Source organism: Passer montanus, unplaced genomic scaffold (genome assembly GCF_014805655.1).
Source record: "Passer montanus isolate IOZ18808 unplaced genomic scaffold, ASM1480565v1 scaffold5, whole genome shotgun sequence".
NCBI lineage: Eukaryota > Metazoa > Chordata > Aves > Passeriformes > Passeridae > Passer > Passer montanus.
In genome coordinates this window covers 5,256,321-5,282,596 of record NW_024369929.1, presented here as the reverse complement: position 1 = coordinate 5,282,596, position 26,276 = coordinate 5,256,321, and the positions used below count along the sequence as shown (strand labels likewise).

Sequence of the window (26,276 nt, the reverse complement as noted above, 5' to 3'; positions counted from 1 at the left end):
TCTTAAGCTACAGCCAGTATGGCAATTCTAACAGTTAGGGAAGGAGATAAGAAAATATTTCAACTTTATTCTAGCTTGCACACAAAATTTAAAATAATACTTTTTTCCTTTCAGTTGCAAGTATCAAACCCACAGCAGACTGAAAAAATAGTTGTTCTAAGGACGAAACTTCAGTGTCCAAATGTCCATTTTTAATTTAATCTTTTGTGCTGCTGGATTTTTTTGTGTAACCTACAGGTCCATTGTTGGGTAGTGGTCTGGCTGGAGAGCTCATTGGTCTGGTTTGCCAGGGTGACTGTGCTGCCCCCAAGCCCATCCCCTGAACACAATAAAGTGCAGATAATTATTCAAAGAAGAGGCCAGCAGCATGGGCTGCTCTGACATGGGGTCACGGCCTTTGACACCGAATCTGGGGCGAGCCAAAGTCTGCTCCAAGCAACAGAGGTCCAGGGGAATTATTAAGGGGGAAGGGTGGGAAAGGAAGAGCACTGAGAAATACTATCCTTAAAAATGTACTTTTGAAGCAAAGTAATGTAAATACAGCAGAAACTTATTAGGAAAATAAGCAAATACATTTCGAATGTAGCAGAGGAAAAGGACAGAGAGAAGCGCATCAAGGCAAACAGAAACAGAGCTGGGAGGCAGGAGGATGACACAGACTCAGGTCTGTTCTTCTCCAAAGCAGGTATTCCCTCTGAGATCTTCAGTACTGGATTTTATTTCACTTTTCTAAAAAATGCTCTTTTACCTTACTTATACATATCATTAAACAATTAAACACAGTTAAGCAACCATGTTCTGTTCCAGTTTTTAAAAACTTGTTGGAGCTGTGGACATGCAATTTCTAAGCATTATTACTAGCTTCAACTAATATTTAATTTCTTTTAAGTTAATTGGAATTGCAACTGGTTGCACAATTTGAACTGATCAAATTTTAAATAACAACCTTTTAATATCACATTAAAATAGTTTGCGTAGTTACAAATTACCAACATTGTATATGCCGTGACTTCTTTTTCAATTTAAAGGTAGCTTTAAACATTTAGATAGAACAAAGACTGTCTGTAATACTCATGTTTTCCTTTGCAAACCAAATAACTGAAGTAGAAACTAAGCAATTTGTTCTTTGTACGACATTGTAAAAGTTTATTTTGGTAGAAACTGGAACATATGACACATGTGAATTGATCCAGCTAAACAGTCTGGCTTTCCAGGGCTTTGGATGGCTCTCGCTTATTTGTCTAAATCTGAAAAGGGTCTGTATCCCTTTTGTAGCTTGGTGCTATCCCTCAGAGGGCCCCAGGACAAACAACACCTCACACCCCCTTGCAGTAAAAACATCACCTCTCCTCTGCCCACCACCAGCAATAGCAGCTCCACACAGAACTGCTGGGGGAGGGCTGGCAGGGCAGGCTGAGCTCCCAGCACACAGCCTCTGGGGCCGCAGAAATAAGAACTATCTAAAGCTCTCTAATATTTTTAAAATAAGTGAAGCAAATCTCAAGGATTTTAAATTTTCTCTATTTCCTCACGGGTGTAGGACATTCCCACCATGCCTGTAAGGTCTGCCATCAGTCCCCCTGTTTCTCCTGCATTTCAGGGAACTGTTCAATTGCACAAGCAAAAAGCTCTCTTCCAGTATTATTCTAACAATGCTCTCTAAACCAGCAGACATCCTTATGTTAACTAGCCTGGCTCACCGTTTTCAAAGTGAGCCCTCAAAAGCTAACTTGAAAGCAATACCAGAGGCCTGGACAAACACCTAATTTTGATCTTTTGTGCTCTTCTTTTCTTCTAAGAGACCTTTTCTTTTGTTGCTGCCCAGTGGAAAGCACATAGCTCATTGGTGCTGCTTTGAAAGATGAGAGCACTGCCCCTGAGTCCACCCCTCCGAGCACAATCACTTTAATGGAATTATGTAGAGAGGCCATCTCTGCAAGAAGAAAGGGAGGGTGAGGGGGGAGGGAGAGTGTCCGAAGGAGCCAGCAGAGCTGTAATTACCCAGTTACTAACACACACATGTCCACTGGGAATTCATGCAGTGATCCAAACAGGATGTGCCACCCCACACAACAGGTTCCCTTACACACAGCAGTGAGCCCTGCACAAGTGACGGAACACTGGCAGTGAATAAAATATCACTACAGTGGCTCAGGAAAAGGGGAAAGAAACACCCCACACAGAAATGCTGCTACAAAACAGGAGCATGCTCTAAAAGGTCTTTTCTGTAAGATGCAAGAGGCTGCTGAAAAGATGATCTCCAAATAGAGACCGACATTTCTGGGTTGCAGATAGAAAGAATGTTTAGACAATTTGCCTGGCCTTCATGCTAAGAGGAATGCTTCCAGAATACACACCTAAACACAATTCAATAAGCCCTTTACCAAATTTGTTTTAACATTTGTTTAGTTACCAAGATCTATCATACATATGCACTGACTGCCTGACATCCAGCATCACCTTACAAACAACACATTTGCACACAGTGACAAAGGCAATCTGTTCACAGCGCCCAAACTTTCCCCTGGAGCTATGATATAAATTTTCTTTCAGAACCAACATTTTCTGCTGGTCTGTCATGGACTCCCCGTGCCATTTTGACCCTTTTGTGCAGCAAAATGAAAACACTATCTATCATTACTTGCACCACAGTGACTTTGTAGGAGGTGCACGGTTTCATTGCAAAAACATCTGTGGTCTGGTGACTCAGATCTCAAGCTTTAAGATCTGTGCTGTTGCAAGCATGACTGCAAGATGCATAAGTTTCAGGCAGGGCAACTAAAAATCTGTCTGGCTCTTTCCTCCTTCAGAGGGTAACAAAGAATTGCACTAAAACACATTTCACTTGTTAGGTGTCAAACAAGTCCATCGTGACAGGAAAACAAACAAGATACATGCGAGGGGAAACCACCACTGTATTTTTCTTAAGCAAATTTTGGCTGCATGGGCTCTATCCAGCTGCATCTACAATTAGGGCCCCACCTTCAGCAGGATGTTCTGTTATTGCAGGTGTCACAGGCCCTGCGCTGCTCACACAGGGCTCCCTCCACTGCAGGGACACCAGGCAGCCAAGGGACCCTGCAGGACACACGGACACCACCTGCACTCACAGGCTCGGGGGCATGCACGGCTGTGTGGCACTGAACTGTTAGCATGCAGACTGTCTGCAGATGTAAATAAAGCAGCCTCTCAGGGAAGCTCAAAAGCTGGCACTCATTGGTTAAATACAGGAGAAAGGGAGCAAACTAACCTAGACAGCTGACAGATTTTATAGTGAAATTCCTAAACTGGCCCATTTGTCATGAGCTGCCAGCTAGACTGATACATTTACTGCTAATATTACAACTCTCATACTTAATTTGGAGAAGTTAAATCCAGATGCATTTAAAAAACCCCACAATTACAAAAGGGGCGGCATTGTGCCTTCTCTTCTACACTATTTTTAATACAAATTATTCATTGAAAATCCATCATATAATGCTAAATATTTTCCAATTACACATTAGGAAAGCATGAGGCAGGAAAGACAGCTAACAGTACTTGTAAAGAGTTCATCCCAATTGCCTTAGCTCAGCATGTAATTCCACCTGAAGTGTGATGGCCTGAGGACACAGGGCTCTGTTTCCTCAGCTGTGAAATGCATTGCAGCATCTCTCCCATACATGAACATGTCTGTTACTTTTCCCTCCCTGTCTTCTTAGAGGTCTCATTCCCTTCACTGGCTCTGACTGGTTGACTATCTTTGACATTTAGGAAGGGTATTCATTTTAATTGCATTTAGATTATGCTGAACCATCTCCCTAATGGTTTGGCACAGCAGTATTATTTTTACCCTTTACATTTTCATACAGCATATCCCAAACTTCTAAAACATGCCCTAAAGAAAATTTGCAGTTGTAATGACAATAGAAATATCCAAGACCCTATAACATCCTTGGCTCTAATATTCACCACTGTTACATCCAATGGCACAATGACAGAAGCTATTCATTATGAGTGTTGTGCTATGAATTTGCACAGAAACATTTATTAAAAGAACACAGTAAGTGACAGCTTGTCAGCAGGCAATGAAGCCTGATATACTACATGCTTACACTCATTTTTGAGTGCTTTCAGTATGCTGAAAATACCCATCTAGAAGGCCAGGACAACCTGCTTCTCTGTAAAAATTATAATAACTTTTCATCTCCACATTGATTTCTCCCAAAACAGTATTTCAATGACATCTTGTGTTTATCTCCTTCCAGGCCAAGACTCTGCTCTTCTAAGATAATTTATCAGGAGGATTACTCAGTCTATATTAGTGGCAGCAGCTGTGCAAGTTAATGATGTTGTTGCCTTTAGTTAAATATATGTTAATGGTTTATTTGAAGACTATTTAATTAAGACCAAGATTCTGAAACACCAACTCTTGAAAGTACCACAGACAAATCTTGCAGGTGGTGTGAAAGAGGCCAACATGTGCAATGTGAATTTGGGCCTAATATTCTCAGGAGCTCAAATCCTTTACTCAGTGAACTGTGGCCTGAGTACCCTTCTACAAAGATGCTTAATGTCCACAGAAGAAGCATCTAAACAAGAAGAGCAGCCTAAAAGATTTCAGGCTTCCTCAAACTTCTGAAAATCTTTCACTCTTCTGGCTGACAACACAGCTTCTACTATTTATTTTACACTTCGTGGTATTTCATAAAGACAGAAGTGTATCTTTCCCCACATGGAAATGGGTTACAACATCACATGTTTTTAATATAGATAGTATTTACTACAGGTCAGGCTTCCTCAAACTTCTGAAAATCTTTCACTCTTCTGGCTGACAACACAGCTGCTACTATTTATTTTACACTTTGTGGTATTTCATAAAGACAAACCCACATGGAAATGGGTTACAACATTACATGGTTTTAATATAGATAGTATTTACTACACATAAAAACTATTGCATTTTAAAGGATAACAATAACAACGTAGGAAAGAAAGTATACCTCTGCAGAAAATGCAGCAGATTTAAATTACAGTGTCCTTTTCTTCTAGGAAGTTTCTTTTATCTGTAAAATATTTTCCACAATTATATACAGGGGAATTGGTTCTGGTTTAAATTTTTCCTTCAAAATGTTTAACTTTTCTTTTTCATACACAAAATCACTTTTCATAGGAAGCAATGCTACTGTTGTCCAGATGTTTGACTACAGACAAGTTACAATGTAAATCTTCTGCCTTACCTACTGTATTATTTAATAGCTTCGTGAAGGACAAGCATTTAATACCTGTCAAGCATTGTATTAACAAACTGAAAGGTACAGAGCAAACAAGTAGGATACAATTAATAATGAAAGTTATTTTTGTTAACTTTTCTAATGCATTCAAGATTTAAATTCAACCTATATCAATATCTTGATTGAAAAAAGGAGAAGAACATTATCTTGATGTAATCCCTCTGCATATGAAGTTTATACAACACTTAGGAAGTGGAAAGCAGTCTGACTGATTGATTGCTTAAGTAAAATAAACACACAGCTACTTAACTCTTAGCTAGCTATCTCCCTCTGTACAATTGAAAGGGTTTCCCATCATCAATTCAGTTTTACAAATGCTCTGTTGAGCCTGCAGTTTGATGAGCATTTTAAAGCAGCATTAGCTGTGCTGCTGCTGAAAGAAGCCAGCCTGCTCCCCTCACCCTTCAGCACTCCCTGCTGCCACTGCCTTCCTCTGCCACTTCCCACCCACCCCTGTGCCCCGACACAAGTGTCACCAGTGTGCAAGCACAGAGAGCACAGCACGGATTCACAGAGCACACAAGAAATGTGGGGTGTTTTCTTCCAAAAGTGCCACCTTTTGCTACCTCACTGTGCTCTGAGTTGCACCTGGATGAATTCTGAGAGCTGAAGAACATCCCAAGGCAGCAGAGGGAGCCCTGGCAGCTGCTCAGGACTCAGCACAGCCACCACGAGTCTGCTTTGTTTTATCAGCCTGGTGAAACTGTGACCCTCAAACCTACCCAAAAAACTCCACTGATCCCAGAGCTACGAGTTTATTAACAAAAGACATTTCCCTCAAGGGGGAGCTGTTATCTAATAGACTGAATGCAAAGCTGGAAAGCTGGACACTCTCAGCTCAGTTCTGTCACTGACTGCAGGGATATCATTGTCACACTCAGCTTAAACCATCAGTACCTGAGCAGTCCATGAAAATGCCCCTTCTCTTCCTTGTGTTCCAGGTACTCAGTGTGTACTATGGGACACTGAACACTCACTCACCTGTGAAACTCATGGAATGCTTACAAACTGCTGGAAGAATACAGCACGTACTCTTAGCACAGACAGATGAACATGCATAATTAGAAAAGTGGAAATAAGAATAACTGCCTGAGGTGGATGCTGCAGGCAGAGCTGCCCTGCACAGGGACACAAGGGACAGCACAGGCTCTGAGGTGCCACTGGCAGACTCCTCCAGGCTCCTGCAAGGGGGAAGATGACCCTTGAGAGACAGATCTTCCAACAGGGAGGCTCAAGGGAAAGAGGGAGGTGTAGGCACTGCTGGGTCAGCTGGAGTGCCCTGCTCTCCTGCCTGCACTCTGAATCACACCGAGCAGCTCACTTTTCTGTCCTGCAACTTGACTGTGCTTGGTGCTTTTCTCCAGGTATTTGACTGGCTTAGAACCAACATCTGGCTGTCAGTTCTGGAGGAGAGGGATGAACATCCCTGCCTGACAGTGATATCAAACACAGCCCATGTGTGCCAGCCTGCTCTGCCTGGATAGCACACAGACTTTATACATACACAGACTTCATACACCCAAGCCACCTCTGAGAAAAGTTTTCCAGCACGAACAACTGGGAGTGCTACAGATAGACTTCTAAGGCAAGTTATTGTCACCAAGGCAACACAGGCTGATGGGAAACTATGAGAGATTAAATAAAGGCAGGTGAGAAGCTGTAAGAAGGCAGCCAAGACATGAAGAGAGAAAAAAGCCAAATTGGGCCACTAGAAATTATCATGGAAATAACAATGAATACAAAGTACTAACACAGTGAGAGGTATGCTTGTGATGGAGAAGTGCTGAGCTAGACTAAGACAAAGGGGATCAAAAAGATATCCTGTTTTTCTCCCAGCAATGTCTATATACACATGCAAATACAGACACACACGCTGAGCTGGGCAGCAGGATGTGAGCACAGCCCTCCCTGCACCTCGAATATACAAGGGACAAGTTGGTAATGGACTAAAGGCACAGTAGTGCAATATCTACTCATTTGTCTCTCTCTTCTCCCACATCATCCTACCTACCACCCTAAAACATCTCCAGTTCAACTACCTTTAAAAAAATCCACATTTTCAAGGTGTATTTGCATACAGGATTCTGTATATTCCTCCTTTGTCTGAGTACACAAAAGTGTCAGTTGTACAAAGACCCCCAGCATGAACAACTGGATGCCACCAGAGGCAGAAAACTCAAATCTTTCACAGACCTACCAATGAGGACCAGAATGATTTCCCTGTCCTGGTTTCTACAAGCACGTGCAGTGGTTTTGTTTGGAATGACAACCAGCTCGAACAGGGGTACAATATTCGAGTATGATAAAGGAAAAAAAAAACCACTGTGAAAGTGAGCATAAATGTTGAAATACACTTTTTATGCAAATTTTATTTATACTAAACCTATTTCCTAGATTAGAAACAAAAAAAACCAAAAAAACCCCAAACAAACAAAACAACAACAACAAAACAAACCCAAAGCAATAACAAAAAACAAAACAAAACAAACAGAAAAGACAACAAAAGGGAAAAAACCCAAACCAACAAAACAAACAAAAAAACTTAAACCCCCATGTTTGGAAGAGATGTTTTACAGCAAGAAGGGCTTCTTCCAACACAAGATTGTTTTTTTCCCCACTTCCTGCATCCCCCCCCCTTCATTTGCCACAAAAGTGTGACTCCAGGAAGCCTGGAAAAAACAAACATACACTTTTTCACAATTGCATCTTTTCCCAAAATTTAAAAAAATGCTTCTGTTAGCAATAATGACTTCATGGCAAATATGTAACCAAGGTGTTACTCAAGACTCAAGCTACCAGAAGTCGTATTAGCTCAGCTTTAAAAGTGTGTTTGCTTATCACTAACACAGAAATTACAAAGATTCCCTATTCTTACCTTTCCCATACAACTACAACTGGTAACATGACCCCAAAAAAAAGCTTCACGATGAATTAAATTAACATTTGGATCACAACATCTGGATTGTTGTTTAACAACGGAAGAAAATAATAAATAAAAAAGGGGAAAAAAATAAGAAATGTAACTAGCCCTGTACAGCAAATGTTTTCTTCTGTCCACTCTGAAGTCTCTTTCATGTGCTAATGGTGGCATTTTTTTAAACTCTTCCCCTTTGACTTACTCAGACCTTTAAGGACCTCACACATCTAATGGTTCCTCACATTCACCAAGAACAATCAAGAGAGGTCTGGGGGTTGACATGCAGTATGATTAATGGACAATGTTGATTTAATTTCCTATAACAGGAGTTTTCTCTAAGCTTTCTCCAAGGAGCAGTTTCTTTGCAATCCAGGACTTAAGTATTTTACTAATGAAGTCCAATAAATAGCAAATTAAATAATGCTGTCTCCCAGAGACAAATCCTCTCATTCCAGGAAAAAAAGGAGGGGGGAAAAAACCACCCACCATATTTAAAGTTCTGTTTAAATCTAAAAAGGATTGTACAGCAGGAATGTAAATAACAGTTCAGATTTCTGGGGTTCTTTTGTTTGGTTTATTTTGTTGTTTTGTTTAAGAAACTTTATCACTTATCTGGCCATTCCTGCTATCATTATCTGCTTGCTCATTTTTAGCTTTAAACAGGGGGTATACATTTAACTTAATTTCCAGTTTCAAGAAATGAAGTCTTTATTTAGTGGTCACTTTCACTTTATAGCTATCAAAACATACTTATTCATTGTAATACTTAAAAACATTTGGAGATTCTGGATTTAAAGTTATTTACTACTTTCCTATTGTAAGGAGTGATCAGTATGTCCTTTCAGGAAGCAAATTTTAACCTTCAGCTCCAGCAAATGAACAATGCAACACTATTTGCATGCATCCTAACTGTTACTCAATCAACATGACACAATCTCCCAGCTGAATTCCCACACAGGTTTAGCTCTAAATGGTGGAATTCCTACCCCAGACCGCAGAGCAGCAGAGAGCATTTCCTGCAAGATTCTAATCGCTTTCCCACCATGGAGAAGTTTACCTTTGAATACCCTGAAGACAACACATTTTGCTTCACTACAGGCTAGCAAGCTATTTCCAGACTGCAAAAAAATCTTCTCCTCTTACTTTGAAGCACCCTTGATTCCAGTTCTTTGAGTTGTTACACAATTAATCTGATCCCCTGAGAAAAACGTGTGTCCAACTCAGTTACGGGGACAGTTGATAAAGAGGCAAAAGTCTCAAAAATAGGCAAAACCCTTCCATGCTGCTGGAGTGGGCCCATGGAACATAATCTCTCCTGCTGCCTTGGCAAACACATCTTTTTGTAAAGCCCATATTTTTACATTATTGCCTTTAACACTGCTACGAGGCATTGTCCCAAACAATGACACTTCCCCATCCTGACAGCTCACAGTACCTCTTTAGAGCAGGGCTTAACTTGTCTTAGCACTCTTGATTTTGATTTTTTAAGTACAGTACACTCAATGTTTATTCTGCACTGAGGATCTACTCCCTTGCCATGTCCTTTCCCTTTAAAGGGCCACTAGCTTGGGAAGTTGAAAGTCAAGGCATGTTTAAATGAGGATATCAGGGCTATTTTCCCAGATAATCCAGTTTAAACTGGACCAGAGCTTGTTCCAGAAGGTTACATAAAAATATTTTGGACATAAAAATCCTTTCAGAATACAATCTACCTGTTCATGAAAGATCTTAACTAAGAGAGAAAGAATGCATCTTTCTGACCCAAAATTAAGTTGGGCTTAGTTAGCTTTAACAGCTTATCATGCTGACAAATTAATATATTTCCACAAGTTTTAGAGCCATTCCATGACTATGTTGTTAAGTAAAAGAAAGCACAGTGATTCCTTTAACAGCTTATCATGCTGACAAATTAATATATTTCCACAAGTTTTAGAGCCGTACCACGACTCTGTTGTTAAGAAAACACAGGGATTGCTCTTCATAAGGGTCTGTCATACATAACATTTTAATCAACACCAAAACAAGTTATGCTGCTAATGCAGATGTTACAAGTGCCAGTATTCCAGTGCCTACTGCAGTTGATTACTGACTAAATTGGTAACCTAGAGAGGTTTGATGATGTAATTTAAAATTGGCAAAGACATAAAAAATTAATTAAAGCTTTCCACTAGAAATTAACTGTATGAAAATAACATTTACTTTAAATAAAAAAAACAAACATGGGCAGAAGTAACTGTGATGTGGTTTGAAAAAACATATAAATCCAACTTCTTTAACAGAGGTAAATTTAAATTCTGACAAAAAACATAGAGGACAAAACAATCTTTTTAAGAACAAACATTTAAGTGAAAATAGGCAATAATGATACAAATCTGCAATACTGCACAATGCAAAACAAATAATGGCAGAACTACACAGGAAGGAAGGCATTACAGTTTTTTACAGATGTGTCACTTGAACTGCACAGAAGGCATGCAGCATTAGCAGCTGACAGTTAACTGGCTACTCCCCAGCAAATCCACTCAGAACAAGCTGATATTTATCTGGGATTCCCACTCAGTGCTTGAATAAAGCTTTGCCCAAGACACAGCTGATGTAATGGAAGCCAGGCCAACAAGCTCCAACAAAGGGCCACAGACTTCAACATCAGCTTCAGTTTTGCCCAATAAGAATTCAATTTACACCCCTGATGAATCAATTTTTCACCTAAGCAGAGCAGTGTAGTATTCTCCTCCACAAGGAGGGCATGAAGCCAGTGGGTGAGTCTGGAACCAGTGTCTGCTCACCTCGTGTCAGGTGTTTGCACTGAGCAGCCTCCTGCTATTCCTTCCCCCAGTACAGCCCAGTGCACACAGACCAACAAGAACACCAGCACAAATGCCACAGCACAGAGATCTGATGCCTTCCCTGCCTCTGCCACTCAGTCTGGTCTTCCACAAGGATGGATGGTAAATCTGAGCCTAAAGGGAGCTCTCTGCTACAAACAGCCCTGGAGAAATTACTGGCACTGCCATACACTGGAAACAAAGCATGATGCAGCAGTTTGTAAATCACAACAAAACACAAAACCCAGTTTGATCTCTCTGTGTGCATTTACAGCCTGTAAAATGCAATATGGTTCTTATATAAGAGAGGTAAAAGCTTATAAAGAAGCATTTGCTTTGATATCTTACAGGTAAAAAAGTCACAGGGTAATAAAGCTCCCTCCATTCTCTCTTCTAATCTATAATCTAACTTTCAAAACCTGAAAGGAAAAAAAAAACCAGGAAAAAACGATATGCAGATATGCCATGTCTGCATTTGGAAGACAGACTCATTTAGAGTGGTGACAGGTCTGTCTTTCATGACTGTGGAGCAAGGAATGCGTGTCTCTTGTTTATTGAGGTGCCACAGAAGCACTACCATAGCAGGACTAGGCAAAGCTCGGGCTTGTTCACTACAAATATACATAATCTGCCATGGCTGGGGAAGAGAAAGGGGTCACAGTGAGCTGATTTTAAACATACCCAGTTTACTTCCAGGGCTTTTGGTTTTATTCCTGTGCAATTTGACCAATTCCTCCTCCCCTCTCAGCAAATCCCTTATGTTTTAGCTGATAAGTAGTAGTAGCAAGGCTGTTACACACAATCAGGAGAATTGACAGATAAGAGGTTTAGTTTAAGGATGTAATCAGCAGGAGTAAACACTAGACTGACCCAGCTGTAAACAGTGGAAATAAATGATAATATTTGTCCTGGTCACCTACTGAGCTATTACACACTTTCCACTATGTAACAATGTAAATATAGTGACCACAGTATATACAGCAGGCAGTGCAATCATCTGGCTTTCCAAGCAAGAAAACTGAGCTTTTAGTTGATCTTTTTTAAGAATTAAAGCAATTTCTGATTATTTTTTAACAGGACTGTCTTTTTCCTCAAATCAGCGTTTCACTAACTGTGGATGTCTGATATCATGTAAAATACCTCAAGCAGAAAAAAGCACATCTGTTATACTAAATTATATTTTCTTTAATGCCATTTGAGAACAATTAACAATGAAGAAAAAAAAAGAGTATTTGTCAAGAGAAATCTGTGTTTCTTTCACATCACTTCATATAATTGTAGGAATGTCTGGCTCCTTGAATTTGTATGGGAATTCCAAACTAAATTTCCACAGAAACTTATAAACAAAAAGCAATATCAACTCCCATATACACAATTTTCAGTATTCCAGAACAGTAAAATACAAGCAATGTGAGACTACATTTTGACACCAACAAAACATGGGATAAAACTGAAATTATAGCCCCAGCTTTCAGAAATGACTGCATTAACACACGAAATGCACTTAGTGTTCCTTCTCAATACTTAAACATTTGCAGTTCCTAAGAAAGATAGCATCAACACTGTCAGAGATGCCATTAAGTTTTTTAAACTTACATTTTCCAGCAGATTCATTTGCAATATGGTGCAAATGAGACTGCTGTGTGCTGTCTCACCACCCTATCAACTGCTTTATGAAACTTTAAAGCACTTTAACAGGATCATTACAAGAGAAGCTTGGGTGATGTGCAGCAGGCAGCTTAATTGGAGGAATTCTTTGCAGTGACTCTTCTTACACACCCTTATTCAATTTCTATAGACTGTTGAATGACCTTGTCATCTTTGCTGCCCTGGACTAAAGCTTAGCTACAGTCATGGCTGTAACACAATATAAATAGATCCTAGGGAAATTAAACAACTGAAGGCTGAGTCTCTGGGGGAATCCTAAGTGTAGTAGGTAGCTGGCTAATTCTTCAGCAGAAGCTCCCTTTGCAAAGGGGAGTGCCATGCAGGGTCACAAAATGTGCCTTTGTGTCATGCAGACTTGGACAAATTCTTCACTTGGAAATATTGTCCAAGTCAAGGAACACTGGGACATGCACTTTGCCTTATTTCTCCTCTCTGTAACTGGGAAGAGGCAGAACACAGAAGAGCTTTCAGACAGGGAAGCTTTTCTGATTAAGACCAAACTTTTTGGAGTACATCACACACATGAGTCTGACTGAATCTAATTTTTTTTCCCAAAAGTACCAGATTGGGGCAGGGAAAAATGCCAATGGGTAATGTAAAACCAGGGTAAGAGGAGAAGTACCAGGGCTATTATGCACCTCATGTTAAACAGTTCAGATGACCCCATCAGCACAGGAGAAGCTTTCCCAGAGAGCAAGCTTGCACTGCAGTGTCTCCAAGCCCTCTCAGGAATCATCAACCAATTTATTAGTTGATTGGTTCATTTTATAACACACTCCATACTCTCCATTCCATGCTCCTGCAGCCCAGGCCCTGCAGAGGCAGCAAAGCTCCCAGCACAGGACACTGCACCCAGGCTGTCCTGGGGAGGGAACTCTCAGGGAAAGGCCAAGGAGCTCTGGGCTCCCAGGCTCAAGGCATTCTCACCAAAGCAAACAGACTCGTTTTTCCATCCCCTAAGGTGTCTGTGGGAGATGTGCCACTCTGATATCATCATGCAGCAAAAAACAAAAGAGCACCTACAGAACATGTGCACATCTCTGCCAGTACCTCCTGGCCTCAGGGTTTTGGGTGCATTTACTGGGACCCTACATCTGCCTTGTCACCAAAGTGCAACTTCCTGACACCCTCCTGTAACTGCCAGCACCAGGGTGGTACAGCTCCCACACAGCATCCAGGGAAGAATGAATTAGCAGGGTGAATTCTTGCTTTCCTCCCTCCCTCCAAGTATAGAAGGCTTAGAGGCTAAAGGCACACAATCACCAGTGGCATTCATTTAATTAATTGCCAGCATGATAAGAACTGAACAATGAAGTCCAGAGATTAAGATTTCCGAGCAGATTGAAAAACAGTTCTCGTGTCACAGCACCAGAACTGATCAGGCTTTCCTGAGTTGTTATCCAAGAAGCTGAATTTGGTTGTATCCTCTCAGATAAGCTTCAGATGGGTTCTTCTGAGTCACTGCCATCCTTGTACAGGCTCCCCTTTCCTACCAGTGATACAGCTGCAAACCCCGTGAGCTCTGACAGACAAACTCCACTCAGTCCAGCAGTGACACCAGTTTCATGGAGGCACAGATGCACATGGTGTCAGTACTCTTTGAAAATAATAATCTGAACACACTCGAAGCGGGAGCTGAGCTTCTCTGGACACTGTCTGTGTTTGTTTTAACTTTCAAGTTTTTCCAATCCCTCTCCTGTTGCACACCCAGAAGGTTCCCTAACAAACTCTTCCACCAGCAAAATTCACTTCAACTTCTGAACACACATCCTGAACAATTACCTGGTACCAGCAGACTTATCAAGCCTCACAATGAAAGACTTGCTGTGAGGGAAAAATTTCTAGACCAGGAGGAATTAAAAATAGAGGCAAAAATCCATGGTATGCACCCAAGGGTCTGCTCCTGTGGCATATTCAAGTAATAATGGAATTTTACACTGGACTAGGAAATGGCCTGCTCTTGAAAAATAAATGCAAAGACCTTTAACACAAACAAATGTCTATGTGAAACTGTGGATATTTATTTTGAGAATAAATGATCAGATCATTTATTCTGTTTACATGGTGACTATCATGTAAATAATCCAGTTTAAAAACACACACAAGTAACCGAGTAGACCTACACTGGAGAAAGAGAGGTCACGTCTCAGAACACAAGGTAGGAACCAACAAGAGACTAAAAATATGCAGCATAATATTCATATTGCTACATTCTATGTTTAATAATTGAAATCTATTTCGCACTAGCATGGCTGATTCTGCTTTATCTATTATAATTATACTTCCATCAAGAGTCCTCCTGTAGACATTTGCAATCATTTAGAGTAGCTATACCAAAGCTACCAACAACCAGGTAATCAACAGTGCTTGTAATAACAATGTTCTCTCTGGTTAGAGACAATCATGAACTCTCATTTTGTGATGCACTCTAACTGCCACAGGTAAGTGAAATGTCTTCTTTAATACACATATCTTGCACAACTGGCATTTGTACCAACATCTGCAGAAGTTCCACGGACAGATGTATTGCCATGCTCTAAATGTCACTAGAAGTCTTTCTGCAGTTTATTAACTATGCAAAGGAACAGGGAATGTAGGGCAGCTGTAGGTCAAGACAAAGACACGAAGAGGGAGTGTTTGGAAGTCATATAAATTCTGTGGCAACAGATAATGCATGAGAAACTGCTCCTTCTTTGCACTGGGAAGCACCTAGGGCTGTGGGCATATTCTTTCAAATTAGGAATAACCTTTCCTTTTGACCACATTATCCAACATACATTATACCAAAAGTCTTAACACACACCTTTCCCCTTCAAGTTTCACACTTGCAGTGTTCTCATTCCTGTAGCTCATAATGAAGACATTTATTTTAAAGACTCTGTCAATAAATCAGTAGTTTAGTGTCCTCAGGAGAGGCAAATGGATGACAGAACATCAGTCCTCAAAGCTTCTGTCCAGTTCATGAAAAATCAGTTTACCATAGACACAAACCCCAGTATGTTGGCTTGCCTTGTTACACCTCAAATTGTACCAGGTAGGACCACTTCCTAATAACTAATAGTTTTAATTTTTAAATGCATAAATAAATTATTCACAAGAAATAAAAAAATTAACAAATCACCTTCTTAATGAGTGGATGCGGCTACAGTCTTTGTGGATTTATATATTGCACACAATTCTACCTGCTATAATCACCACGAGTGCAGCTGCCAGAGGCAGAAGATTGGCTTTGTACTGTTTTCTAAGAAATAATTTGGCATGCTCAAGTATTTCAAGCAGGCAGTTTGGCAAAGGGCAATCAGAGCAGTCAGACAGGCATTATCACTACGAGAAGTCTCTGTGAGCTTTCCAAGCTGCAGTGTAAGTAATCATCTTAGCAGTGGAAAATCATGACCTAATCAATTTTCCTAAGCTGAGTCTTTTGTAGCTGTAGTGATGAATGCCTTTTACTGTAAATGCTATAAAGAAAAAAACAAAGAAACCAGCAAAAATTAGGAAAATTCATATCTGATATACACTTCAAATAACTCAATACATCCCATTTAAAAAAACCAAAAACAACAACTACTCTTGAGAGAAACCAGCCTGCAGCAGCACAAATTATGTAGATATGAAAAATATAAATTACAGCAATCAGAGTATATGGAATGTATCATGTTTTGGTCACCATATTTAGATACTGAGAATTATGATAAAGAATAAACACTCAACACATCACATGCACCATGACTGAATGCTTAACTCAAGCACATGAATTCTTCCTCCTTGCAATTTTCTTGCAATTCAGTCAACTGTGACCATGTGACATGTGAAAGTTGTAATTTCCCAACTCACTTTTCTTTCATTTTCCCATCTGTCTACATGCTTACTAGGAAGAAAATCCAACAAAACCACACAGATAATATATATTTTAATATAATTCTGTAAAATAGTATTGTCATCTGAGGAGTATTAGTGTACTGAGAAAATCCATATAATGTAGATCACATTGTTAATAAGTTTGCACATGTTTGAAATTACAGCTTTTTACTGCATAATAAGAAAAAGATTTATGCACTTCTGTCCTAGGACACACAGACACCACATCCTTTCTGTGCTCTCAGAAGTGCTCTTTTGTCTCACAGCTCTGTTAAACAGTCAGCCACTGCCAGATGCTCTGGCTAGGAATGGTCACAGATGGTCAGTTGTCCAGTTAACAGACCAGAATACTCCTCTCGAATCTCCCCTAAAATTGTATCTCAACTGTATGCAGCAGATTTACAGAGCATGGTCAGGAAGGCATTTGACCTAGTTAGGACTTCAGGTCAACTTTGATAACTTAGTCAAGACCAACTCTCCACAATACCGCCAAGTAAACCATCTCAACACATTTCAAACAGCAAGTGGCAAGTCCTATATTACCTTTGCTGATTAGGTGATAAATTGCATATTTTGACGAAAGAAACTCTCAGTTCTGCATGTAAACAAAGTACCTTCTACCTGGGGATGATCCCAACACATCTGTACTAATACACATTGCAAGAGCTACAGGAGGAAAGAGCCAAGTGACCAGTGCAAGGACTCCAGTGGTACTCAGCAAGCTCTGTGCTCAGTCCTGCAAATATTTACCAGTGCTCCTTAAAAATATTAACAGGATTGTAACATGCACAAGAGCTACTTGCTTCTATGTTGAACAAGCAGTGCTTGTCATGCAGTATATCTGTGACAAAGACTATGAGTAAGACAGCAATAGGCTAAAAATAGCAGAGAAAAATCTTTGGTCTTTTGTATTAACCTTTCACTCTTCCTAGATCAGGCATAAACACCAAAAATATTTAAAACCTGCATATTTAAGTGAATATTAAAAAGACACATCATTTACTAGCAGCATTTACTAAGTTCTGTATCTCGTGATAATAGTTGGGTAAGTCCTTCCAACTTATACAAGACTTACAAAATCTGATTATCTAAGTGTTGTGCAACACATATTTTGTGAGAGGATGATTCCCTCAACAGGTTAACTCAAGATTGCAAAGGTTATTGCTGGGAAAATAGGTGGCCAAACCTAATTCTGTTGCCTTACAAGTGTAGTGATTTAAGCTCTCTAAGGTGTCACTGTCTTCCAAAAGAGCTGAGAAGTATTTTGTACACTCACCCAAACCACTGACAGTATATTCCAGGTCACTGGCATCCAGCAGAATGGGTCCATTCTCCTGCTGCCCCTCTTCCTTGTAGTAGAGCTTGTAGCCCTGGACAGCTGCAGTGTCCTCAGCGTCCTGCTGCCACTGCACTGCAATGGTTGTGCAGTTCATGGGCTCCAAACGCAGCTCGGGAGACTTCGGCGCTGGGGTTGAGAAATACAGAAAATGTCTTGTATTCTAGAAAAGGCTATTTTTTAGGTAACAATCTGGATGTCCGTCAGCCCAAACTTCACTCCAGACTTTGATTCTAACTCATCTGTGTAGTCAGGTAATTATTTCTTTCTTATGATGTCTGGCTCCCCATAACCTAAATCTAACAACTTAATTTGGAATACAACAGGATAGAAGCAGCTTTTAATTCTGCATCTTAATAAATAAATAAATCTATGAGGTAGTTATTTTTAAGCAAAAATGAAAACATTTCAAATATAATTACAAAGTTACTTCCTGTTTTAAAGTGAGCCAGAGTAAATATGATTAACAATACCATCACACTTCATCAAGCATTAATAATTCACTTTAGTAATCAAAACTCAATTAAATCCAAAGCAGAAGGATGTGGACTACAGCTAAGGAATAAAGTTAAAAATTCAAATCTGACTAGTTTTCAAGCTATTTCTGTGAATCTGTTCTTCTGCGTGACATTACTAAATAATAATAAAATCCGAAGCTCAATTATAACAAATTAGACTTCAAATATCAATTTGCATATTCAAAATATATATGCGTTTTTACTAATACAGACACACATGGAACAACTCGGATCCTTAATTAGAACATTACGCTGCTAATGTGCAGCATGTTCCAGTTTGCAGAAATGTATTTTACACTGAACAAAATGGCAGGGAAAATCTAGTTCATGCATGTGAGCTGCTCAGACGCTTTAGCTTCTAGCCTCATTTTCCTCTTTCCTATGCAATTTGAATTAAGAAGAAAAATTAAAAACCCAACAACCCCGGAATCCCTCGCTGCTGAGCGCACAGCACGCCAAGAGTTACCTCTGACACTGGTCGCTTTGGGGGTGCGGTGCGAGGTCCACAGGGACGCCTCTCCCCAGCCCACCCTGGTGGCAGCCGTGATGCGCACCAGGTAGAGGCTGTCGGGCCGCAGCCCCTCCAGCAGGTGCTCGGCGGCCGTGCCCGGCAGCTCCAGCACCTGCACCTTGCTCTCGGTGCTCAGGCGGAAGGACACGCGGTACAGCACCACCCGGCCGCGCCGCAGCTTGGCAGGGATGGGCAGCCACGAGATGAGAATATCCGTAGGGCTCCTGCTCGTCAAACTGATTTCAGGAGCTCTCAAGGGAACTAGAAAGGCAAAGACAAAGCTTTTGAGCTCAGAGAAAAAGACGGAAAATTCTTGTCTGATACCTCAGCCCACAATGAGATGCCGGTAATGTAAGACTAAATAATCCAACAAGTTCCGTAGATTCTTCTTTAAGGATAATTTGACACTTCTCACACTTCTCACCTGCTGCATGCAGAACAGCCTCAGCAAGCTTTTTTCCTGTAAGGCTCTCAACATTTTCTTCTCTTCTTGCTGCCAGCAGCAATCAAAGGCAATCAGCACCTGGCTGGTCTGACACACTGCCTGCCAAGGTTAGATGCAGCAGCTCCAACTGAGGGCCCAGAGAGCAACCTGCAGTCCAACACTTGGTGCATGTTTTCTTCCACTTACCATGTAATGAGGGTTCTGATAAAGAGACTGGCAGACAACCAGAAATGGCTGTGTTCCATGCTGCCAAAGCTTAACCCTGTCAGAAATTATTAATCAGAGCTAATGATCTACACTGAACAGTGTGTTGTTGCCATGATGTTCAGATTAATTAAATCATTGCACAGAAATAAGTCAGCAGGGTCTTTTACTAAATTCTGATTATACTAAAAAGGCACATAGGCACAAAAAACCCCAAAACAAAACAACAGGTTAATTTTTTTTTTTAATCCTAAAAATATTTGTTGGTAGCCTAAATCCTATGCTACTGTCAAATTCTCATCATGAAAGGAGTTCTTAAAGATCTAGAATAGTTATTGACATGATTTAATGAAAAGTCTTTTAGCATAGAAAGAGACTCTGTAATACACATTGTTGCTCTGTCAGAATGTTATTTTATTCTCATTCCTTTCATGAGCTGCTGTCTTGCACTGTGGTATCCAGAGGTCTCCCTGGTACCAACAGCAATTCAAGACCCTCAGGAACTGCTACCACTGAACTGCACAGCTTGACTCAGTGCAGATAAGAACATTCACCAAAATAACTTCTTACCATCTTCAAGGGTGTGCTGAGTCACATGGTCTGACATCTGACTGGCTCCCAAAGGCATGTAGGCTACAATATAGAAGGTGTAGTTGCTGGCTGGCTCCAAGTCATCAATGATGTAATGGGTTGTATCATTTCCAATCACCACTTGGTACTCCTCATTATTTAAACCTGGTGTGAAACAAGGGTTAGACAAACAAAAATTGCTGGAAATCCTCGAACACCACAATATCTTGGCTTTAAGATCTGATGAAGTTAATTTCATGTTCTTCCCCAGACTGCCTCTATTTTTCCAACCCTGTTCAGCAAAAGCTCTTTTATGCACAGGAGTAACTGTGTCTTGCTGTAGTATAGGTTGTGGTGTTTCAGGATTTTCCTCAATAAGGGATGCTGAATGCAACTCTAAACCCTATTTAGCATTAGTCACAACAAACTGTGCTCACTGTACAGTAACACAAGGGACAAGCTCTAATAGCCTTATCATTCATACCCAGCTTCTAAATCTATTTGTTTAGAGTCAGGGTTTTTTTTTTCCAAACCTATTTACAGAGCCTTTCTATAGCAGACTGTGAGGAATGTGAGGGCTCCATTCCATCAAAAACAAAACAAACACCCTCCTGCCCCCCAAAAGAAACAAACAAAAAGAATTTATTCAGCAGAAGGGTCTCATTTTAGCCCTGCAACTGCTATTACATTTGATTGACAAGTTTTTTATTTTAATTTGGAGAAAGGCCAATAAGAACAGACCAGAATAATCTTCAAAAATGTTTGGCTCCTTAGCAAGTTGTTAAAAAAGAAAAAAAAAAGAAAGAAAAAAAATTGTCAGCAATTCACACTAAAATATGCACAGTGATGGATGCAGCAGTCCTTGTCTTTGTTGGGCTTTATTCCTACAGAGGAAGGCTATAAAGTGGACCAAGTGTGGTGAAAGCTGCTGTGTTAAGGAACAATTCACACCAAGTGCATGTCAACTTAATCAAAACTCTGTAAGAGCCAGCTCCTCCTCTTCACAACTGATTTTATAAACAAAACGAAAGGCAAATTCCACCATTAAGTTTTCCCACATTTATGAATTAACTTGATAGCATTTTAATTAGACAAGATTACGAGCATCTCACAACAGACTAGTTAATGACTTGTTAATTAGGAATTGCAAGGCACGATTTCTGACCTGCTAAACAAGATCCTTGAGCTCAAATTAAAAGGACTTGTTCTCTCATTGAATGGATTGCTGGGCCTCATGCAGAGGCCCTAATGAAACAGCCATAATAGAGAACAAGGCTTGCCTTCCACCACAATCAGTGTCCCCTTTGTGCCTTTTCTAAATCACTAACAAGGAATTAACACACTCCAACATGCACGCTCATCAGACCCTTATTCTTCTTGCTACTATGACCCCAATTTGAATGTAAAATATTCTGCTAAAAGAAACAAAAAACAAACACACAAAACCCACACCTGTTAGTTTTTTCAACTAGCTTGATTAAAACACTAACTTTTTTTTATATAGGGAAGAAAACCCGAACTTGTTTTTACAGTGAAGCATCAGAATATGTGAGTTGAGAAATTTAACAATAAGTGATGGCATCTTTTGTATTCAAAGCACCTACCACATCGTGATGTCTATTAAAACAACGTTTAAAACTGCATACAATTCATGCATTATCCAGTTTTGCTTTCTGTTTAAAGTGTATGGAATCATAAACATCAGTACATCTTAGGAGACTTGGCTAGCACTGCTTTTCTTTGGCAATACTATGTTCTTTCCTCACACTTGCAAAGGAGCTTCCTAACTAAAATAAGAGAGTAATACATCCATAACTTTTTTGTTTATACATTTATGTTCATAAGAAGCTTCAAGCAAAGATAAAACCTAGTCAGGTCAGATGTATCTGAGAAAATTTTTAACCTTCATTATGGTCAGAAACAGGGTGTGAGGGTGGAATGGGGAAAGACAAGCTGAAAGGAATAATGAAAGCAATACATTAATACATAATATTTACTTTAACTGATAATTATCTAGAATTCTTAGAGAGTAAATAAGATGTTGACAATGTCAACAGTGTATGTTAGAACTGACCTGGTACAGTGTGAATCTCACCAAAATATTGTCCTTAATATTTAATTTTCATTTCTTTAAATGCAGTTGTTTCTAAATTTACATTAGAGATATGGTTGATGTAATAATTTTTCCCAAAGGCATTTTCTAGACTTTGAATAATGCCTCCAACATGAGAGCAAGATCCTCAGAAAGGTTTACAGACTACCACTCTATCACTTAGAAAGTTATTATTTTTACAGAAGTGCAGTCCACTAGCCCTTGAAGTTCAACATTTTTCTATAAAATAAGACAAAAGCAATGTCTAACTTCTGATGCAAATTTCTGATACTGTGCAATCATGTTACAAAATTTAAAATGCAAGCAGATCACCTACATTTTGAATCCCACCACTGTAATTACTCCTCTTTACACAGCCCTCTCCACTCTCCTTGTGTGGATTGTTTCACTAATGTGAAAGGATGCAAGGATTAAATGTGAAAGGATTAAATAAAATAAATTCCACAAGACAGTCAGGAAAGGTGAAAACATGGATATTTGGGAAAGTATGTTCAAATAAATCAGAGGTTTCTGTTTGGCTGCTTGCTTTTGTTTGAAGTTTGTTTTGTTTTTTACACCAAGACAAGCTATAATCTCATTTCACAAAATATAACCTTTGGATAAGCAAGCAAATAAGGCAGGAACTGCAAAATTGTTTTGCAGAAAACATACAGAAGACACCTCCTTTCACTACCGTTCAAAATTATTTCCTGCACAAACTTCCCTAAGGACAGTTTCCCAGTTTTCTTTGAAGTTATCTGGTCTCTGCTCTCCACAATTACCCAGATAAATTATCCAGTGTGACTTTATTCATATTAGCTCTAAGAGGGGATTGTGAGCACAATACCTCAGTGACTGAAAGAGTAGGGGGTAATTTCTCACACCTCTTGTTCTCATTATCTTTTAAAACTCTTTCCTTCCTTCCTTCCTTCAGACAAAATTCTCCTGTGTCCCGAAATATCCCACTTGCAAAAGCAAATGTGGCTATTCCTGCATCAGCTTTAGAGTAATTAAGCTGTCCTTCCTGTCCTCTGCTTAGCAGATGGCAGGCTGGTATTCCACACAGAGCTGAGCATCTGCAGTCCTGCCCTTGAATAAACCACTTACTGAATAGCAACAGAAACAGAAATCACTCTGAGAAAACAGGGCTGCAATGCACCTCACTTGAAGCCATACACGTAATAATTTTTCAAGTCATTAAGCCATCACCTTCTGCTTTTGAAAAATGGCTGTTTTCTACCACCTTAAATTACCTTAATGCAAAGCAATTACATAATACTAAGGGATTTTAAAATGTCTAGTTACTCATTTTTATTCCAACTATCTATTCCATTCTAACCAGGATCTTTTATACCATTTTGGAGACTGGGATAAGCCACTCATGGCCATGCAGGTTTTGCATAGACTTTTCTCATTACAGGAGACCAAGGGGTGAGAGAAGAGTAGATTTTACCATTTGGCCAATTTTCCCTTTAAGAGAAGGTAGTGAAGACAGAGTATCAGCTATTTTACTCCAAAATATATCAAAGCCAGTAAAGTCACAAGAATCTGGGGATCTAGACAAAAGAGCAGTCTGTGGTGAGAAGTTCAGCTCTGTAAGCCTCCAGGACAATGCTGTGTGCTCTGTTCTTCCCTGCCATGCACACACTGAAGAGGAAAGGCAGAAATTCCTGCCGAGGACAGAGGGAAATCCAGAGAGCTCTATGGAGGCCCCAGGTTCCAAGGTCCTGTCCTGCAGAATCTGCTCACTGGAGCCATCAGACACAGGTAAGAACACTCAGTCCCAAAATGAGATTATGGGGGAAAAACATTTCCCCCTCTGTTGATTACAGTATGCATTTATATTCTGGAATGCTCTGATGCAGCACAGAATATGAACCACTCAAATCTGACAGTCTTTGCAAGGACATACAAGTTCTTGTCACACTGAAATCATTAGATGGCATTGAAATCAAAGTGCTTACCTTCTGCCTTCATGTAATGCACAGAGTATGCAATCACTTTGTCTGAATTGTAGAGTGGCCTCTCCCAGGCCAGCAGGATTGCTGAGCTGGACATGGTTTCAGCGTGGACGTTGTAAGGGGCACTGGGCCTGTCCTCGGACATAACCACAGTCAGCCTGGCCCTGGAGAGAATGGAGCCCTGGCTGTTCTCAGCCATGCACTGGTAAATGGCGTCGTCTTCAGGAATGATCTGGTTAATCACCAATTTACTGCATCCAAAAGGGAGAAAAAGGTGGAAAAGAAGCTCACATCTTGGATAAACTTAGCTTCACGTAAGTGAAACAAGTTATGTTTGCCTCTGCTTCCTAAGTTTAGTGTAATTGATTTACATGCCACAAATTTTTCTATTACAAATGGATGTTCAGCAGTGAAATTCAGCACCTTGAAGCATTCTGCAAAACCTGCCATGTTTCTGTTTGTGCCTGCAAAGCCAGGCACAGTAAAAACAAAACATCTATTCCCTCCTGCTAAAGCAGACCCTTTAACCAACTCTTTAATATAAACTGCTCACTCAACAGAAGTAGTAGCAAGATTCTGCTACTCTGTAAATCTAAAGTAACTCTGTGGTGAAACTCTTCAGTTCAGTCCTGCCCACCCTCCCTGCCAGGCAAGGCACTTACCATATAAGCTTTACTGATTTTAGGCATTGATTAATGTGCACCCATCACTACATTTAATGGCCCATTTCAGGTTGACTTGAGTTCTATCTTGATTTTCTATAGCTACTTACTGTAGTGTCATCTTTTGGCAGCACATCACTAGCACAGCTCTCCTACAGCAATTGCAATCTTACCTGTTGTACATTTTTATTCTACCGTTGGAGTGTATTCTCCTTCCATTTTTCAACCATGAAATTTTGGGGGCAGGATTTCCTTCTGCTTGACAAGCAAAACGAGCAGTACCAGCTCTAGGCCTTGTTAAGCTTTCTGGCCATTCCACAAATGAAGGTGGAGCTACAGATAAGTTACAAGAGGAAAAAATAGTTTAAAAATCAAGCCTCTACACATGCAAAGACAGTCATAACAATAATAATAATTACTTTTCCAAATAAAAACCTCTCTCCTCAAGCCACTCAAACACACATATACACAAGCAGAAAGCACATTCCTTGTAAACAAAGCACAATTGTTTAGACACCCTATCTGCACAGATAGTATTTTCGTTTGGGCATTTATGAATACAAACAAATCAAACTCCAGATTATGACATACTGTTCTCTCATAGATACATGTGACATATTTCTACTGGGTTACAGGGTCCTTTTCCATGTTGAAAGCCTGTCTTCCCAGAGCAAACATTGCACCTGGGTATCTCCAGGTGCCAGCTCACAACTCAAATCTTCAGCATCTGACACTTCTCATCTAAGACAACAGACGGAAGAACGCAGCCACACTTCTGTGATCTGCTCCATCTCTGCAGTCTCCCTACAGCCCTTGGCACAGGGTGTTGGAGATAAAAAGACAGCCCAGCACCCAGCAGAGCTCAGAAGGACAGACAGAGGCTGTCCTTCCTGCAAGGGAAGCAGCTCACCCAGCACCGTGAGAGTTGCCATGGCCACGGTGAAGTTGCGCGTGCCGGGAATGGTGGCCCGGCAGGCGTAGACCCCGGCGTGCTGCACCTTCACGTCAGAGATCATCAGGTTCCCGTTGCCAAGGACCCGCGTGTTGAACACGTCAATGGACTTGTGGTCTGTGAGAGAGCAGCAGAGCTGAGTTACAAGGCTGTTCATCTAACTGATTTAACTAAATTGGGTTGTCAGTGCAGTGAGGTTAGAGTATAAAAGTCAAAAAATGCAAAGGAAATCACAGCTGAGCCTTCAGAGGTTTCCATTTTGCATTTACTTTGCTCTTCACTAGCTACCTGACCATTCAGATGGTTGGGCCTCATCACTTCTTAAGTGGTTCAGATCTGGAATTCACCACCTCAGTTGAAGTCAGCCTCCCATCTGCCTAGCACTATGATCCAGTTCATCACCACCAACATCCACATCATCTTTACAAACAGTGATCAATCATCTCCTGAATTACACTGCAGATGAAACTAACACATTTGCTTA

The 26,276-nt window shown here is 40.3% G+C and overlaps 1 protein-coding gene across 1 annotated transcript in view; it reads right to left on the bottom strand.

The window, feature by feature from the left end:
- The window catches only part of PRTG (protogenin), a 76,940-nt gene that overhangs the window by 18,889 nt on the left and 31,775 nt on the right, over positions 1 to 26,276 (bottom strand). The window contains exons 6-11 of the mRNA XM_039723265.1: positions 25,751 to 25,909; positions 25,014 to 25,173; positions 24,182 to 24,429; positions 20,126 to 20,290; positions 18,862 to 19,167; positions 17,818 to 18,006 (exon numbers count right to left, since the gene is read on the bottom strand). Coding sequence (XP_039579199.1) covers positions 17,818 to 18,006; positions 18,862 to 19,167; positions 20,126 to 20,290; positions 24,182 to 24,429; positions 25,014 to 25,173; positions 25,751 to 25,909 — 1,227 coding nt within the window. The remainder of the gene's footprint in view (positions 1 to 17,817; positions 18,007 to 18,861; positions 19,168 to 20,125; positions 20,291 to 24,181; positions 24,430 to 25,013; positions 25,174 to 25,750; positions 25,910 to 26,276) is intronic.